Below are 19,953 nucleotides of genomic sequence, written 5' to 3'. Positions count from 1 at the left end.
ATCACATTGAGTTATTTGAAACTAAGTTCAAGCCCAGGTCTGAACGCTGCATCATTACGAAAAATTACAGAAAAAAAGAACAAAAAGGTGGGTGAGGGCTGAGGAGAGGGGCGAGTTAGGGGTGCACAGGACAACCAAGGCCTCGTGGCTACTGAACACTGCTCAGTTTAGCAGAAACAGAGCAGCTGCTATCAGACTCTCTGCATTTGCGCTAAAACGAGAGTCTGCTGGAGGTTTGTGTATCACGATAAAGCAGATTCATTGTCCTCTGTGCTGCTGCAAAATAGTGTCGAGAGTAAATTGTTTTGGAGAACATTTGCACGTCACGAGACAGGCACTGGCATTAAACTGACTACACCACTGTGAAAGAAAAGGCAACAGTTGTTAGCTTGTTATAGATTGTGCCATAATTTGCTGTTTTCAGCATATAGATTGCAGCTCAGAGGTTATTTTTGTTAGCTGGAGACTTTGAAAATGTAGATAGCAGATGCTGCGTTGCCACTCAAAACAAGCGGCCAATGGGAGACTTACACACCCACACTAAGCATTCGGAGAGTCAGACTACAGCACTTACAAAATATCCAACTCCAAAACAAATTTCGTCATGGTATTGTAGCTCTGCTGTTTATAATGGGATCATCAACTGAGAAAAAGAATACAGTGGTGTTTCCACAACCATCAAAAGCACAAGTCTGAACCAGACTAGACCACAGTCACACAGCTCACAATCTAAAGATGTGAGAGCTTCTGGAATCACCAGTCAACCAAACACAAACAGTGGGCCGCGCTGATTTGAGCTTCATCCAGAGGAAATTGAACTCTGAATGTCTGCTACATTGATTCCCAACCTGGAGTCTGAGCCCCCCCTTAGGGTGGCACCAAAAATGACAGGGGGGTATCCGAGACAAAAAGTGTGTCAAAAGTTTAATTTAATTAGATTTTAAGTAAAATAACAATTTGCACAAAAGATTGTATACATAAAGATTTAAAATGATATTTGTCCTCAATCATAAATACTAGGCTACTTAGTAGGTCGCACCCCTGTGATAATCAATCATTATGTGGGTGTATAAGCCTACTCTGTTGTTAAAAGCAAAAATGTTGAGCTTATACTAAAAAAGAGACATTCACCAGAAATTACGGTTCTTAAAAAGTTATAATTGGAATTAATCACTCATTATGAAAGGGTACCAGCGAGTCAGCGTGCTAATCCAATACTGTGTATTTCACTAGGCATGAAACAGGATCCTGCTATTCAGAAGTGCTCCATACCCCAAATCTTTTAACCTGAGCCAGGCCATATATGAGAGCATTCATATCCTATCCAGAGTTAGCAGTGTACAGCTGTTAATAACAATTCTATATGTATTTTTTAACGAACTATCAGATCGGGACTCTATGTGGTATATGGAACATCTGTAGCCTATAGTCATGTAACTCTGAAAGAAGTTTAAAACTTGACTGGGCAGATACACGTGAACTCATGATCACACATGACTCAACTGTTGTAATGTGATTGCTTATTGCAGCAACAAAAACATAAAGCTAAGCAAACATGTACAATTTAAGAAAAAGAAAAAAAACATCTTAACAATTTCAAAACACATTCTTTATCGATGTTATAAAAAAAAATTGAAATCCCACCAAAGACCAGTCTGCAGCTGTCTGCATCTTCAAAGACAGCGTTTTTGTGCATTGTCAGTAAGATGACTTCAAGCACATGCCTCATTGTAGCCCATAAGGTCATTTTTATCACTTTTTAGATTTCATTATCCAAGGACCAGATGTCTCCTGCTAGTGAGTTGGCGCAGCCCTGAATGGTCCAGGTCGCCAGGGCAAACTGGTTACCGAACAGGTTGGCATCTGCCTCAGGGTTTTCAACTCTGAGGGCTTCGAGGTGGTTGGACAGAGCCTTGAGAGTGTGAGGGCCGGAGCCCAGCAGGATGTGGCGGAAGGGACTCTCTCTGGCGGACACGTAGGGTGACAGGAAGTTTCTTTCCACCTACAGAGACAAGAAGAACATGAATGAAGATTATGCATCAATATAATTGTTTTTGCACTCTAATAAATGCACAGAAAGTTGCAGAGGTCTTACCGTCATTATGCGGTCATTAATGATGCGGCACATTTCGATGTCATCAAGGTCACTGTTCTGGACATCGGCTGCCAGGTTGCGAGCGGCGCGGCCGTATGAGCCAGATGCTGAGATCAACCACTGCACCGTCAGGGCCTTGGGCAACAGCTGGGGCTGCATCTGGAAGCACACATAGCACAGCAGTCATTTAGTGGTCTGAATAAACACAACTAAATGGACGCGCATCCTCAGTGCACATTTGAGTTACACAATCAAATCAGTAATTGGACAAAATTAATTAAAAGTCATAAAAAAAAAAGAACAACTGGACACGCACCCTCTGAACCGCCCCGACTTTCCTGTTGATCTGAGCCACTTGAGTACGTATAACTTTGTCATACTTCGTTAGGTCCATCCGCAGCAGATGATCATGGACCAGCCTCAGAGCTATGTGACCTGCAAACTGGGCGGCTATTACAGAAAGTTGAGGAACCTGGTGTGACGTGGCACCGTTCAGTTTATCCAAGGTGTCCAGCATTGTGCCAAAGTACGGATACTCCTGAGAGGGAAAACAGAGATGTGTTGAAAATTACAGTGAATTGAACCAAGTTTTAAATGCAATGGCTCAATGTTCTCCTGAGTAAAAGACATTGTCTCTAAAATGATTATCTTGACTTATAGCACAGTGGGATGACTTACTGAATTACCAGGAGTGAATCTAAATGACACTGAGGGAATCCCAGAGAAGGCAAGGAAAGGATAGGCAGCATCATCCAACTTCATAGGCTCCAACCTGGAAAATAACCATATGTAAGATGGAGCTTTAGCTGTGTTTTCTCTCAGTGTAGATAAATATTTTGACAAGGATTAGGTAGTGAACATTCGCCAAACATGAGGATCTATCCTACACATTCCTGCTGTGGATGTGATGCTGGTGAGAAAAGCTTGGATGTCATGGTAATGTGCAAACACTGACTGTGGATGTGACTGGAACGACAGACTTACACATTTGCTTCCCAGTTTCCCTTTGCAAATTGAGAGAAGAGAGACAAAGCCTTGTTTGGGGAGTTCACCTAAGAACGAAACCATTGTACATGTATGTTACTCTTGACATTTGGAAATAAATTACAATGATGACATTTAAACAGTCACAGTACTGCAGGCCTGTATGCATGTGTTTCAAAATCTGATTCACTTAAAGCTGTGAATTTACCTCCTTCAGAGAGCTCTCAATCAGGCTGTGCAACAAGGGACTGGCTGCTACTTTAAATCCATTGTGTCCTGGAAAAGAAGACTTCTATTCGGTTATTCTGAAGATCACGTCATATTGTTGTTGTGAAGAGGAGTTAAACTTGTAACAACCTAATCTAGAGTTGAACAAGAAACCTGAAGTGAATACCTGCAACAACTCCATCCAGGTTGATGTAGGTGAAGGCTTTCATGCTCAGAGAAGAAAGATAACCCTGGATATAGAAAAAAATAAGGAAGAGTGCTTACATCGATCAGAATGATTCATGCATAAAAGTTAATGATCAACAAAACTGCAGCTGGAAAAACCTTGATTTTGAATTTATTGTGCAGTTCTCACCTCCAACCACTCGGTGGCACCAACACTCCCATATTCTCCAGCGCTCCAGCTGGCAAACACAATGCTTCTCCTTGGTTTGAATCCATCTGTCAAGAAGATAACAAATGCACATTAACATAAAGTGCAGTGCCCCTGTTAAATAAAAAAATATGCAGATGCTGACTAAGGATATCCTTTGACCAGCTGCTCATGACTTGTGTTGGATCTGACATAAAGTAAACATCAATTTGCTAATAATAATTTTAAGTAATTCATATTAAAAAAATAAATAGCAGCTCCCACTGAGACTTACTGTTCTCCATCATTTCATAGATGGAACGTGCCAGCTCAACAAGGATGCTGGTGCCGACAGTCGATGTAGCAAAGCCTGGACCCCAAGCATCCCTCTGAGCACCAATAACCACATATCGATCTAACATTTCCAAAAAAGAAAGAAAGAAAGAAAGAAAGAAAGAAAGAAAGAGAGAAAGAAAGAAAGAAAGAAAGAAAGAAAGAAAGAAAGAAAGAAAGAAGGAAAGAAAGAAAGAAAGAAAGAAAGAAAGAAAGAAAAAGACATTCAGCATTCTGTTTCCCGACATCAAAATCTTGATGACAGTACATCTCTTGTTAAATTAACACTCTCTTTACCTGAATCCACAAAGCCTTTGATGACCCCGAAGACATTATTTATCTTCTTCTCAGTAAGAACGTTGTTCACTTCCACAGTAATGACATCATTCTGGTCTCCCAGTTTGTGAATAACTTCCCAACTTTCCGGTCCACTTTCACCTCCAAGCTGTCTGTGGGACAAAGATGATAAATATTAATCCTATGCAGTGTTGGAGGTGACGTGCTACAAAGCTTGAAGATTGTTTAAATGAGTAGGTAGCTGCACAGCACAGGTGCCAGAGGTGAGTGACTGGATGTGTGTTAAATCAAAGGCTGTCGCCAGACTAATAATCAATCAAATCTGGGTGGGTCCTGTATTAGACAATCACAGTGCAGTAGGGATATTTGAAAATGAAGTCGCTGTATTTATTACAATCTTTCCCTGTTGATTTTCAGTTGGTCCACAGCCTCACCTCAGAATGTCGTTAGCCACTCGTGTTGTGATGGTCTGAGCTGAGATTTTTGGAAGGCCTGAAGACTGGACAGGAGGAAACTGGGTGTGGTTGAAGGAGGGGAAGCCTGGGGTGTAGGGATCACCTGAACCCATGTGGACCTGTGGGAGAGAGGCAGAGGAAACTTGGATTGCTTTCTCAACTTTGCAGGGCAGCTATGATTCAAAAGTGACATTTTGAATGCTTCTGTGTTCCAGACTAATCCCACCAGCATCTTAGAGCCTTTACCCTTAAACTTCTACATTTAAAACTGAGAAAATGAAATGAAAATACTCTACAGACAAGTTGTACATTGTCTTATACACTCCTATGCCCAAATTTGCACTCATAAGAAAATAAACATACAAACAACATTAATAAACAGGTGTAAGTTTTAAGGTATAGTCCCCACTACTTATAACTTTTTATTTAGAAAAGAAATCCTTGTAGTGGGTATGGATAAATACTGAGACTGTGATTTGTGATCAGATAATGTCTTAAGATTTTGAATATCCTATATGACACAAATGTTCTGCCTAAGTGTTTTCTAGTTTCAAAGGGTGCATTACAGTAAAGTGACTTATCCCACTGTTCTAATATCTGCCCACTTAGCTTAGATTTTCAGAAATATTGTTTCACAGATATTGTTCACAAAAAAAAGTCATTTAAATGATTCAAGCACATTTATTATAGAACACAGAGCTGAATTACGAAATTAAAGTTGTAATTCATTCATATTACACAAATATACAACTGAACTGAGAACTACTGATGCATTTTGTGTATCTTTTGTGGCTGAGCATGCAAATGAAATTCACTGCAGGAGAAGTGCATCAGCTTCCTCTTATGGACAGTTAACGTTTACATCCAGTGTTCACAACACAAGTATTGTGTGTCCTTTTCTCTGCCTCCTTTACTTCCATGTTTACAATGACAAGTGGTCTTCTCCTTCCCTGGACATCTATCTAACGGGTTTTATCTTCCAACAATAAACTGTCCTCACTCACATGTCCAAAGAGCTGAGTGGTGTCTTCAAAAGTGTAATCAGTGGAGTCCGGGTAGATCAACACAGCAGAGGCACTCATTTTGGCAGCATTGGCTACCTGTAAAAAAGAAAGGGATGTATGGAGAAAAAGGTTACACTTCATCAAATATTACCAACATTTACAAAATTATTTTATACCATCAAGTGTTTTTGAGTGACTGGGGGAAAAGCAGAAGAAAGTGTACAGTAATATTCAAAATAAACTGTAATTCTTACTAAAACCTTCTCACCTTCTCAGCAAAGCTGATTTTACCAGCTCTGACCAGCATGACCCTGCCACTCATGTTGATGTTCTTGTCCCGCAGCAGCCTGAAGTCATTTTCCTGCCCGTAATGAGCATACAACACAGGACCCTAGGCCACAAAATAATAAAATAAATAAAAATAAGAAGAATTCACTGTATTTTTCTCTACTTAACTGAAAAAATGTTTTCTTTTACTTTAGCTTGTAGTTTACCGTTACTGTTCCATTGCCACTGTACGACAGGAATCCGGTTGGACGCTCCTCTTTCCCTTTGAAAACAACTTTGTTGGAGCCAGAAGCTGGGGGGTCCTGAACCTTAACAAAGTGCTCATCAGTCCAGGTGACCATGCCGAGATTTTTAAACTTTTCAAGCACCTTGTTCCCCAGAAACTCATCACCTGGAGAACCAGCCCGGTGGCTGTCTCTGGAAAGTTCACTAGGATAGGAGGAAATGAAACATAAGAAAATAGAAATTGTAAGAAAAGTAAAATAAATGAAGACATTTTCCAGGGTTAGTCTGAAAAAAGGCAACACTGCCTCACAGCAGATTCTACAGGCAGTGTGAGGGGGTTTATATTTACCTGAAGACAGATTCCAAGTTGCCTGCAGAGAGTTTTTCTGCAAGGAGGTTCTTGACAGCGTCCCAGTCCATGAGGGGAGCAGCACCTGTCTCGTGGGAAACAGGCTCTTTCAAAGGGAGTACGGACGCCACACAGTTTGGTGCCAAGTCCTTCTTCCGATGAACCAGGTAACCAATCAGGTACCCTGAAATTTTAAGCAGTGGTTTCCATTTAGAAACAAACAGGAACACAGAGAAACAATTGCAGAGAGGAACAGGGTGCACATCTAAGGACAGACTAAAGGCATAAAGTTACAGCCTAAATCACAAAGTCAGCTGTGGTTTTCAGATGATACAAGGCAGAATTGGTGCCGATTCCACCGAGATCTTTAAGTTTAGCTCAGGGAGAAGGATAACACCAAGTTTCCCTCTTGTTATCTAGTGGAAAGTCCTGAAGAATACAGCTTCTTCGTTCAAGTCTCAGAAGCTGTAACAGATATTTCAGGTTTTATCCTGCTTGAGCTGTAAAGCATTTTGTGATATCCAGTCACTCATATCTAAAAAGAACACACATTACTCCTGTGACATCAGGAGACACAGCCAAATAAAGCTGTCAGTCTTCAGCATAGGTGGGGACGGACAGACCCTGTCTCCTGATAACACCACAAATACATATTAAAAAGTAGTGGTCTTGATCCCTGAGGAAGTTATTTCACAGTGATGCAAACCTAATAGAAAGTCAGCAGCTTTTGATGACTTACCGATGATGAAGATGAGGAGGGTGAAGCAGAGGTTCTTGGGGGTGCATCCAAGCTTTTGAGCCACGTGGCGTTTGGGGCTGGAGTTGTGATTGAGGTGCTCTCCCACACCATTTCCTCCAACCTCCTCATCCATGTCAGACGACAGCTTCATCTCTACCTGGCTGTTATCACCTTCCATGTTCTGGGTCAAGTTGAAACATGTGTAGGAGTGTGGCTCTCCGTTAAAATTAAAATACCCACAATAATTTAAGAACCAAAAGAGCTCCATTTGTGTTTTGTTGCACTTTTGTGATCACCTTCTCTTTCTAGTTCTCCTTTTCTCTGTCATTGTTTTAACAAATCAGCTCATTTAACTTCTCCTCCAGTGAGTGTGCCAGTATGATCTGAACATTACACACTCAGCATATGGATTTTAGTTTCTGAGAAATCATGGTTCAACTTTCGGGCCTAAGCACATGGCACACAGTTTTCATGGCTTACATCTGACAGAACATAGTTCACCACTGATGGAACCAGAACTGCATGGTGCTCATTTTCACTGGTGGATCTAGGACTTGAGGAGATCTGGGGCTAAGCCCAGAGACTGCGACCAAATGTTCTTTTGCTTTCACGTGCAGCAAAGTAACTTTTTTTTGCTTCGGCACACACCACAATGTTTTTGCCATTCTACTGAAATGTCTTGAGAACTTAAAGCGGACAAAAGGCACTGGAGAACACATATTAACACACATAGAGTCACACCTGTTAGTGATGCAAACTACGTACATTTACATCAAGTACTGTACATACTTTGTAATTTAGTTCCATTTTATCCAACTTTATGTTTCTACACTACATCGCAGAGATTTTTTTTAGAGATAAGTGGTTCTCACTTAAGTCATTCTAGTGACATTTGATGATCGTACAGACCATGATGCATTGCTGTAGCTTAAACTAACCAACAGTGGCCTATGAAGTAGTTAAAATGAGCTCAACCATAAACATCTACAGCAGTAAACAGCACTAACATCAAAGCAATAATATTAATCAAAAACATCAGACATATTAACACTGTCAGGGAACATTTTACTGCAACATGACTACTTAAGAATATTTATCAGAAAATATTCCATATTTATATTTCGATACTATAATTTTGGTAAGGTTTTGTCCAGGACTTTTTACTTATAGTGAAGTATTTTATTAGTACTTTTGCTTCAGTAAAGGATCTGAATACTTTTTACACTCCTGGCCACCTCAGAGGAGTAACATCATGTCTCTGTATTGCCTGGACAGACAGACGGACTGGTCTCCACAGAGGCTGCTGCGGGAAAGTGTTCACGCGCACATGACCGGACGCTCACGCGCGACGCGGTCATCTTTCTGAGCTACAGATGATAAACCCCGCTGCAAACTGGTGCTCATCAAACATGATAAAATTGTTTCATTTCACTCTCATAAACAGAATGAATATCAACAACTTAACGTCACCGTGAATGAATTATATCAAAGTTGTAGAGGAGGAAACACAAGTTTACCTGATTACTGTTCATCCCGCTCACTCTTCATCTGTTTACGCTTTCGTTCTGCGTGATCATCTTCCTCTGATTAAACTTATCAACACTGACACGCACGAGGGGGAGGCGGGACCTTTACGTACTGTGTGCGTATGTGCAGACAGGAATATGACTATGTGTTAGACCTGCAGTGGTTTACAGGCGGCTGCTGCTGTCCAGCTTTCTGTGGATGGCGGCGCCGGTAGCTTTCTTTTTTGGAGAAATTGCGGATGTTCATGACAAGCGTCAGTAAAACACTTGCTGTTTACTTGCTGACTCTAGAAGTTTAAAACTTGGCACATACACGTGAACTAATAATCACACATGACTCAACTGTTGTAATGTGATTGTTTATTGCAGCAACAAAAACATAAAGCTAAGCAAACGTGTACAGTTTAAGAAAAAAAGGCATTTTAACAATTTCCAAACACATTCTTCATCGATGTTATAATTTTTTTTTTTAAATCCCACCAAAAACCAATCTTGCAGCTGTCTGCATCTTCAAAGACAGCTTTTGTTTTTGTGAGTTGTCAGTAAGATGCCAAATTAGAAATGCAACTACAAGTACGTGTGTCATTGTAGTCCAGAAGATCGCTTTAATCACTCACATTAGGAATGTATGAATGATTAAAAGATCATTAGAAAATCAAATCCTGATCAAGAATTCATGTAGTTCTGAGGCATAACATCAGGTGGGTTTTCATAATAAAATATGAAAATGAGTGACAAAACTATTGTGACATTCCCTGTGTAATTTTTAAATCCCATTTACATTGATTTTTGTCCTTTTCATTTTTTTTTTTTTTTTACAATTTTCATTCTTCTGGTAACTTTATCTAAAAGGTGTTGTAGCATAACAGGTCTTTAACCCAGTAACTTTTGATTCTAGCAGACAACAGGGGAAGAAAAAGAAAATACAGAAATGTCAAAACTAAAACAAAACAAGCCAAATATACCTCCTCAAACACCTCTTTAAGTACTGTACTGTATGAAGAAACTCAACTCTATAATGCAGTGATGAAACAAAAAGGCACAAGGAAATCTCTGTAACAAGAAGAATGAACACATCCAAATAGAAAGTAGAATCTACTTTCACACTGACTGAATCATTAACAACAAAACCCATTTCTGCAGAGTGGTTATCATTATTGTAAATACTGGACCACGCTGCTGTAACCAGTGGTCCCAAATGTGTTTGTAACATCTTTCTTTAAAGCAAAAGACCTTTCATCAGTTCCAGAAAGAAAAAACAACACATTATCAGCGTTTGATTAAAATGAGACAAACTGCTCATAAAAAAAAAAGAGAACAATTTAAAGACCTGCAGCTTCTGTACCTCACTAAGGAGACAAATGAGACGTGTTTTCAGAAGAGCTGATGTTAAAACTCAACACTAGCAGGCCTCGGAGGAAACTACAGACGGAACAATAGGATGAAAGCATCACAGAAGGGCTCTAAAGATGCGGACAATGTGAGCAAGGTGTAGCAATGTACTGTATATATACACATTATGGGAAACACTGTTCCCGATAATAAAAACATCCACCCCTACAGTGAAATATGGAGGGCACTGCCTCCGATACGGATACACACTGGTAGGCAAAAACTACCTTCTTTTTTCACATTATGGAAGACACTGCTCCCGATAATGTCATCAGGACCTGAAGTGTCCATGGACCAAGGGACCGGTACTGACAGAGAGCCACAGATATATTTTTCAAGATGTGGTTTGTGAGCTGGTCTTCACTAAAAGACCAATCCAGTGTCAGTTAAGTAGAAAAAAAAAACGACCTCAGAGTTGTGTGGTTTGAGGTGCCTGTGTTCAGTACTGGCCGTCAGTCAACATGTACACTTTGTTTAGCAGATGCTGCTTTTGTCAATTCGACAGTATAACTGTCATAATTATGGAAGGCACTGCTCCCGATAATTATACATCATTTTTTTTTATAAAAGGCGATAAAAAAACTATTTATAGTGAACCCTGCCACTGATAAATAAATAACACAATAAATAGACGTACGGTTTCTGTTTCAGTGCCACATGGTTGGAGACATTCTCCCTTGGTTTTTGAAAGGCCTACAGAGATGTGCTCTCATGTCAGGTGGTGGACAATTCAGATAATTAACAAACTGACAAAATATATATATATTTTTTTTCAAATTGTTGCATGTAATTAGGACTTTTCTTCAAAGATTAAGGCAGCATGAGTGTTAAATGGTGCCAAGTAACGCCAGCAGACTGTCCAAAAGCTGCCTCTGCATGTGTTCTGTGCAACGCAACTGCTGTATTTCTGTAAATTAGTCCTTTGCAGCAACTTCTGAATCTCTGGCAATGAGTTGAGCAGCAGATTTCAGCACAGTATGAACTTGCAGCTACCAACGTAAACCAGCTCAGGTTTGAACATGAGGCTACAGCAGCAGTGGAAATACCAGCAGTTTTGATTTGTAATCATCATGGTAAACGAATGGAAAGTTGTTAGCTTATTAGATCATACTGGCCTTTTGTGTTTTGATTAATCTCTGAGCTGGAAAACACAGCATTACCTGTGATTATGACCTGATACTGTGCTGAAAAAGCAACACTTTCACTACATTCAACTCATTCATAGTGTGACACCAATTTAAGCAGTAATGCCACTTAACATGTAGGTAGTCATTGGTAGCACCAAAGTATTCAAAACGTAGTATTTAAGTACCACGTTTTAAAATGATGAAATTATATTTCTTTCCAGAGTGGGAAAAAATACTCTAAACTTTGCTTTTGTTAAGGCGAAAGGCTCAAGTACCTTTTTCTATCATAATTGTTTGGCTGTACGGAGAATTTCAGACAGAAAGGAGATGAGGCAGCTTTTCACTGAATTTTGAACATTTTGGATCAGAGGTGATGACTCGGATGTTGGTTCCACTTCATTTTCTTTATCAGCTTAAGTTAATTTAAAACTGCAACTGTGACTGTTGGTTAATGATCACAGCCTACTGGTTTTCACACTGCCAGTTGTGATAAGAGGGCCAAACCATGAACAAAGACTTTTGTTGTTTTGTTTGTTTGTTTGTTTTGTTTTACCACTTTTTAGATTTCATTATCCAAGGACCAGATGTCTCCTGCTAGTGAGTTGGCGCAGCCCTGAATGGTCCAGGTCGCCAGGGCAAACTGGTTACGGAACAGGTCGGCATCTGCCTCAGGGTTTTCAACTCTGAGGGCTTCGAGGTGGTTGGACAGAGCCTTGAGAGTGTGAGGGCCGGAGCCCAGCAGGATGTGGCGGAAGGGACTCTCTCTGGCGGACACGTAGGGTGACAGGAAGTTTCTTTCCACCTACAGAGACAAGAAGAACATGAATGAAGATTATGCATCAATATAATTGTTTTTGCACTCTAATAAATGCACAGAAAGTTGCAGAGGTCTTACCGTCATTATGCGGTCATTAATGATGCGGCACATTTCGATGTCATCAAGGTCACTGTTCTGGACATCGGCTGCCAGGTTGCGAGCGGCGCGGCCGTATGAGCCAGATGCTGAGATCAACCACTGCACCGTCAGGGCCTTGGGCAACAGCTGGGGCTGCATCTGGAAGCACACATAGCACAGCAGTCATTTAGTGGTCTGAATAAACACAACTAAATGGACGCGCATCCTCAGTGCACATTTGAGTTACACAATCAAATCAGTAATTGGACATAAAACAGTAACTAAATTAAGTCATTTAAAAGAACAACTGGACACGCACCCTCTGAACCGCCCCGACTTTCCTGTTGATCTGAGCCACTTGAGTACGTATAACTTTGTCATACTTCGTTAGGTCCATCCGCAGCAGATGATCATGGACCAGCCTCAGAGCTATGTGACCTGCAAACTGGGCGGCTATTACAGAAAGTTGAGGAACCTGGTGTGACGTGGCACCGTTCAGTTTATCCAAGGTGTCCAGCATTGTGCCAAAGTACGGATACTCCTGAGAGGGAAAACAGAGATGTGTTGAAAATTACAGTGAATTGAACCAAGTTTTAAATGCAATGGCTCAATGTTCTCCTGAGTAAAAGACATTGTCTCTAAAATGATTATCTTGACTTATAGCACAGTGGGATGACTTACTGAATTACCAGGGGTGAATCTAAATGACACTGAGGGAATCCCAGAGAAGGCAAGGAAAGGATAGGCAGCATCATCCAACTTCATAGGCTCCAACCTGGAAAATAACCACATGTAAGATGGAGCTTTAGCTGTGTTTTCTCTCAGTGTAGATAAATATTTTGACAAGGATTAGGTAGTGAACATTCGCCAAACATGAGGATCTATCCTACACATTCCTGCTGTGGATGTGATGCTGGTGAGAAAAGCTTGGATGTCATGGTAATGTGCAAACACTGACTGTGGATGTGACTGGAACGACAGACTTACACATTTGCTTCCCAGTTGCCCTTTGCAAATTGAGAGAAGAGAGACAAAGCCTTGTTTGGGGAGTTCACCTAAGAACGAAACCATTGTACATGTATGTTACTTCTTGACATTTGGAAATAAATTACAATGATGGCATTTAAACAGTCACAGTACTGCAGGCCTGTATGCATGTGTTTCAAAATCTGATTCACTTAAAGCTGTGAATTTACCTCCTTCAGAGAGCTCTCAATCAGGCTGTGCAACAAGGGACTGGCTGCTACTTTAAATCCATTGCGTCCTGGAAAAGAAGACTTCTATTCGGTTATTCTGAAGATCACGTCATATTGTTGTTGTGAAGAGGAGTTAAACTTGTAACAACCTAATCTAGAGTTTAACAAGAAACCTGAAGTGAATACCTGCAACAACTCCATCCAGGTTGATGTAGGTGAAGGCTTTCATGCTCAGAGAAGAAAGATAACCCTGGATATAGAAAAAAATAAGGAAGAGTGCTTACATCGATCAGAATGATTCATGCATAAAAGTTAATGATCAACAAAACTGCAGTTGGAAAAACCTTGATTTTGAATTTATTGTGCAGTTCTCACCTCCAACCACTCGGTGGCACCAACACTCCCATATTCTCCAGCGCTCCAGCTGGCAAACACAATGCTTCTCCTTGGTTTGAATCCATCTGTCAAGAAGATAACAAATGCACATTAACATAAAGTGCAGTGCCCCTGTTAAATAAAAAAATATGCAGATGCTGACTAAGGATATCCTTTGACCAGCTGCTCATGACTTGTGTTGGATCTGACATAAAGTAAACATCAATTTGCTAATAATAATTTTAAGTAATTCATATTAAAAAAATAAATAGCAGCTCCCACTGAGACTTACTGTTCTCCATCATTTCATAGATGGAACGTGCCAGCTCAACAAGGATGCTGGTGCCGACAGTCGATGTAGCAAAGCCTGGACCCCAAGCATCCCTCTGAGCACCAATAACCACATATCGATCTAACATTTCAAAAAAAGAAAAACAGAAAGAAAGAAAGAAAGAAAGAAAGAAAGAAAGAAAGAAAGAAAGAAAAAGACATTCAGCATTCTGTTTCCCGACATCAAAATCTTGATGACAGTACATCTCGCGTTAAATTAACACTCTCTTTACCTGAATCCACAAAGCCTTTGATGACCCCGAAGACATTATTTATCTTCTTCTCAGTAAGAACGTTGTTCACTTCCACAGTAATGACATCATTCTGGTCTCCCAGTTTGTGAATAACTTCCCAACTTTCCGGTCCACTTTCACCTCCAAGCTGTCTGTGGGACAAAGATGATAAATATTAATCCTATGCAGTGTTGGAGGTGACGTGCTACAAAGCTTGAAGATTGTTTAAATGAGTAGGTAGCTGCACAGCACAGGTGCCAGAGGTGAGTGACTGGATGTGTGTTAAATCAAAGGCTGTCGCCAGACTAATAATCAATCTGGGTGGGTCCTGTATTAGACAATCACAGTGCAGGAGGGATATTTGAAAATGAAGTCGCTGTATTTATTACAATCTTTCCCTGTTGATTTTCAGTTGGTCCACAGCCTCACCTCAGAATGTCGTTAGCCACTCGTGTTGTGATGGTCTGAGCTGAGATTTTTGGAAGGCCTGAAGACTGGACAGGAGGAAACTGGGTGTGGTTGAAGGAGGGGAAGCCTGGGGTGTAGGGATCACCTGAACCCATGTGGACCTGTGGGAGAGAGGCAGAGGAAACTTGGATTGCTTTCTCAACTTTGCAGGGCAGCTATGATTCAAAAGTGACATTTTGAATGCTTCTGTGTTCCAGACTAATCCCACCAGCATCTTAGAGCCTTTACCCTTAAACTTCTACATTTAAAACTGAGAAAATGAAATGAAAATACTCTACAGACAAGTTGTACATTGTCTTATACACTCCTATGCCCAAATTTGCACTCATAAGAAAATAAACATACAAACAACATTAATAAACAGGTGTAAGTTTTAAGGTATAGTCCCCACTACTTATAACTTTTTATTTAGAAAAGAAATCCTTGTAGTGGGTATGGATAAATACTGAGACTGTGATTTGTGATCAGATAATGTCTTAAGATTTTGAATATCCTATATGACACAAATGTTCTGCCTAAGTGTTTTCTAGTTTCAAAGGGTGCATTACAGTAAAGTGACTTATCCCACTGTTCTAATATCTGCCCACTTAGCCATTATATCCTCATTAGCTGATTATTTATCATTGTCTTGATATATTGTGAACGCACCAATAGTCATTCTCATAATATTGTTGCAATATCAATAGAGGGTTTTTGTCAAGAATATCATATTTGATTTTATCCATACTGTTCAGCGTATTGTTCACAAAACAAAGTCATTTCAAGGATTCAAGGACATTTATTATCATTATACAACACAGAGCTGAATAACGTAATTAAAGTTGTAATTCATTCATATTACACAAATTTACAACTGAACTGAGAACTACTGATGCATTTTGTGTATCTTTTGTGGCTGAGCATGCAAATGAAATTCACTGCAGGAGAAGTGCATCAGCTTCCTCTTATGGACAGTTAACGTTTACATCCAGTGTTCACAACACAAGTATTGTGTGTCCTTTTCTCTGCCTCCTTTACTTCCATGTTTACAATGACAAGTGGTCTTCTCCTTCCCTGGACATCTATCTAACGGGTTTTATCTTCCAACAATAAACTGTCCTCACTCACATGTCCAAAGAGCTGAGTGGTGTCTTCAAAAGTGTAATCAGTGGAGTCCGGGTAGATCAACACAGCAGAGGCACTCATTTTGGCAGCATTGGCTACCTGTAAAAAAGAAAGGGATGTATGGAGAAAAAGGTTACACTTCATCAAATATTACCAACATTTACAAAATTATTTTATACCATCAAGTGCTTTTGAGTGACTGGGGGAAAAGCAGAAGAAAGTGTACAGTAATATTCAAAATAAACTGTAATTCTTACTAAAACCTTCTCACCTTCTCAGCAAAGCTGATTTTACCAGCTCTGACCAGCATGACCCTGCCACTAATGTTGATGTTCTTGTCCCGCAGCAGCCTGAAGTCATTTTCCTGCCCGTAATGAGCATACAACACAGGACCCTAGGCCACAAAATAATAAAATAAATAAAAATAAGAAGAATTCACTGTATTTTTCTCTACTTAACTGAAAAAATGTTTTCTTTTACTTTAGCTTGTAGTTTACCGTTACTGTTCCATTGCCACTGTACGACAGGAATCCGGTTGGACGCTCCTCTTTCCCTTTGAAAACAACTTTGTTGGAGCCAGAAGCTGGGGGGTCCTGAACCTTAACAAAGTGCTCATCAGTCCAGGTGACCATGCCGAGATTTTTAAACTTTTCAAGCACCTTGTTCCCCAGAAACTCATCACCTGGAGAACCAGCCCGGTGGCTGTCTCTGGAAAGTTCACTAGGATAGGAGGAAATGAAACATAAGAAAATAGAACTTGTAAGAAAAGTAAAATAAATGAAGACATTTTCCAGGGTTAGTCTGAAAAAAGGCAACACTGCCTCACAGCAGATTCTACAGGCAGTGTGAGGGGGTTTATATTTACCTGAAGACAGATTCCAAGTTGCCTGCAGAGAGTTTTTCTGCAAGGAGGTTCTTGACAGCGTCCCAGTCCATGAGGGGAGCAGCACCTGTCTCGTGGGAAACAGGCTCTTTCAAAGGGAGTACGGACGCCACACAGTTTGGTGCCAAGTCCTTCTTCCGATGAACCAGGTAACCAATCAGGTACCCTGAAATTTTAAGCAGTGGTTTCCATTTAGAAACAAACAGGAACACAGAGAAACAATTGCAGAGAGGAACAGGGTGCACATCTAAGGACAGACTAAAGGCATAAAGTTACAGCCTAAATCACAAAGTCAGCAGTGGTTTTCAGATGATACAAGGCAGAATTGGTGCCAATTCCACCGAGATCTTTAAGTTTAGCTCAGAGCGAAGGATAACACCAAGTTTCCCTCTTGTTATCTAGTGGAAAGTCCTGAAGAATACAGCTTCTTCGTTCAAGTCTCAGAAGCTGTAACAAATATTTCAGGTTTTATCCTGCTTGAGCTGTAAAACATTTTGTGATATCCAGTCACTCATATCTAAAAAGAACACACATTACTCCTGTGACATCAGGAGACACAGCCAAATAAAGCTGTCAGTCTTCAGCATAGGTGGGGACGGACAGACCCTGTCTCCTGATAACACCACAAATACATATTAAAAAGTAGTGGTCTTGATCCCTGAGGAAGTTATTTCACAGTGATGCAAACCTAATAGAAAGTCAGCAGCTCTCTTACCGATGATGAAGATGAGGAGGGTGGTGGCTGCCATGAAGCAGAGGTTCTTAGGGGTGCGTCCAAGCTTTTGAGCCACATAGGGTTTGCGGTTAGAGTTGTGATTGAGGTGCTCTCCCACACCATTTCCTCCAACTTCCTCATCCATGTCAGACGACAGCTTCATCTCTACCTGGCTGTTATCACCTTCCATGTTCTGGGTCAAGTTGAAACGTGTGTAGGAGTGTGGCTCCCCATTAAACTATAATGAAAGTGCAGGTAGGAGGAGAAAACAAGGTTCATTATTCAGTCAACACATTTTTGTTGATGGAGGCAATTATTTTCAGGTCATTCTTAATGACTTGCTTGAGATGACAGAATTGGGAACAGATATTATGTACAAAGGTTCATCCTTAAATGTTCCAGCATCAGCAATGTAGTTTGGTACGCCAGTCTAATAAGCCATGCTTTAAAATAAACAGTATAAGTTGTAGCGAATAAGGTTTAACAAGTTAAATAAATCCTTTGGCAATGCTCATTTGACAGGTAGTAACGACCAGCTATTGGGTTGATAGGTGTGGAAAATTACATTTCCTCCTCCAGTATGAGTTACTTTCTTTCTTTAGCGAGCACTTTAATTCATCAGTCAAAGGATCATTTGACCACGTCACATCTGGGAAAAAGGCTCTGGACAACCAGTCACTTGTTGAGACTTTAACAGTTATAGCTGGGCTTGGTGGGTTTTTGAAGTGAAGGAATCACACTGACTTGGTGGTTCCAAGCCTCATAGCACATGAAGTGTATAAGTGTGTCAATAAGGTTTTATTTGTATTTTTAAAGCTTGTTAAAATACACATAATGAATGAATCTGTTTTGTTGCACTTTTGTGATCAACTTCTCTTTCTAGCTCTCCTTTTCTCTGTCATTGTTTTAACAAAGCAGCACATTTAACTTCTCCTACAGTGAGTGTGCTAGTATGATCTGAATATTATACACAATGTATAAACCCTTTATAAATTGTGCATTATTATAAAGTGACACAGCACATCCCTAATTTTACTAAAGGATAAACTTACACCATTTAAATAATATGCAACATTAACTGCACTGACAATCTCAAGTTCCTCTGAATTCATATGGTGATGAAATGTAAAGTAAAGTAATAAGTATTTGTTACCCAAGACGAAAAGACAAAACAGTCAATTATGGAACAGGGACAAGTAGTGTATAATAACATTCATTTCTGATGTGGTAATAAGGGGAGGATGTTTCCTTGTAGCAAAACTTGTTATTTTGGGATTTAGGTTGTAATACAATACTCACAATTTTGGATATCGTTGACCTTGCCTGGTCCATTGCTGCTTCACAGGTATCTAAAAAGGGAAAGAAGCAAAGAAAGTATATTAGTGAAGCATCAGGCCCTAATATGGTTGTTGTCATCGTTTTCACTGTTTGTTCCTAAAAATGGACAGTCCATCTCTATCCAGTCCAAACTCTATCTTGAGTATGAAACATTATCGTAGACTTAATGGCTATATATAAAATACTTTTTAAACAGCCACCTTTCAAGTCTAAAGGGGGGGGGGGGTTATATTCAAAAGAGAAGATTTCAGATGGAATATAACATACTTGGAGGTTTCATTTCTCTACAGTGAGTACATTGTGTTATGGTTTAATTTCTTAGAATAATGGGGTGTCCAGAGAACACGTCCCACCTCTTGTCCAAACATCCATGGTGTTTCCTTTGCTGCCAACTAGAAAGGCAGCACCCTCTCTGGGCACAAAAGACCAGTGTCCAATACAGGTCAGCACAGACTCCATGCCTTCATGTGAACTCCATTGCCAGAGGAATACAATAACAGAATGACTGGCTCCCCACTAGCTTTGATTAACAAAGCAACCCACACAAAACACGGTTTCAATTTAACAGAGAAACAAAACCTGAAATGCAACTCCTCTGTATATTTTCTTAAATACTGTAATGCATTACCAGTGGAATAAGAGGTGTGCATGTGATCGTCGTCAGGAGAGAGGCCTGCTCTGTAAGGTGCTTCAGCTATGGAAGATCAGATGAATCCTGTATCCCTTAATGCATTTAGGCCCATCACAAAACGACCATTTGATAATAACTATTGATAATAACTATCAGGCTTTTCTGCACAGTTTTTGTATTCTCACTCACGAGGAATCATCATTTTCCATTTAAAAGTGCACATCAAAGTATGACAGAAACAATATAACGGTATAGAATTTCTGACTACTCAGTCAATTTTCTGTTGATTCCCCGATATTTGACACTGCATAGTCACTTCATACACTTCTGCTGATGCTGTTTTTGAAAGCTGGCTAAGGATCACCTTTGAGTAACAATGACACTTTTGTAA

The 19,953-nt window shown here is 40.1% G+C and overlaps 2 protein-coding genes across 2 annotated transcripts; both read right to left on the bottom strand.

Moving 5' to 3' along the window:
- Positions 1–1,698: 1,698 nt before the first annotated feature.
- LOC146318145 (transferrin receptor protein 1-like) lies at positions 1,699–8,975 on the bottom strand. Its single transcript, XM_084731692.1, has 17 exons — positions 8,867–8,975; positions 7,350–7,530; positions 6,611–6,794; positions 6,243–6,465; positions 6,017–6,139; positions 5,749–5,844; positions 4,724–4,863; positions 4,290–4,441; positions 3,955–4,074; positions 3,663–3,748; positions 3,474–3,537; positions 3,288–3,355; positions 3,080–3,147; positions 2,774–2,867; positions 2,412–2,633; positions 2,096–2,254; positions 1,699–2,002 (listed from the first exon to the last, which is right to left on the bottom strand). The coding sequence occupies exons 1-17, from the start codon at positions 8,879–8,881 to the stop codon at positions 1,760–1,762; spliced, it is 2,238 nt and encodes a 745-aa protein (XP_084587818.1). The 5' UTR covers positions 8,882–8,975; the 3' UTR covers positions 1,699–1,759.
- A 998-nt stretch (positions 8,976–9,973) lies between these two features.
- Positions 9,974–19,049, bottom strand: LOC146318144 (transferrin receptor protein 1-like). Its single transcript, XM_084731691.1, has 17 exons — positions 18,893–19,049; positions 17,594–17,831; positions 16,861–17,044; positions 16,493–16,715; positions 16,267–16,389; positions 15,999–16,094; positions 14,853–14,992; positions 14,424–14,575; positions 14,153–14,272; positions 13,861–13,946; positions 13,672–13,735; positions 13,486–13,553; positions 13,277–13,344; positions 12,971–13,064; positions 12,609–12,830; positions 12,290–12,448; positions 9,974–12,196 (listed from the first exon to the last, which is right to left on the bottom strand). The coding sequence occupies exons 1-17, from the start codon at positions 19,007–19,009 to the stop codon at positions 11,954–11,956; spliced, it is 2,397 nt and encodes a 798-aa protein (XP_084587817.1). The 5' UTR covers positions 19,010–19,049; the 3' UTR covers positions 9,974–11,953.
- Positions 19,050–19,953: the final 904 nt, after the last annotated feature.

Source organism: Lutjanus erythropterus, chromosome 12 (genome assembly GCF_056507025.1).
Source record: "Lutjanus erythropterus isolate fLutEry1 chromosome 12, fLutEry1.hap2, whole genome shotgun sequence".
Classification (NCBI taxonomy): Eukaryota; Metazoa; Chordata; class Actinopteri; order Lutjaniformes; family Lutjanidae; genus Lutjanus; species Lutjanus erythropterus.
This window is presented reverse-complemented; position numbering and strand designations above follow the sequence as displayed.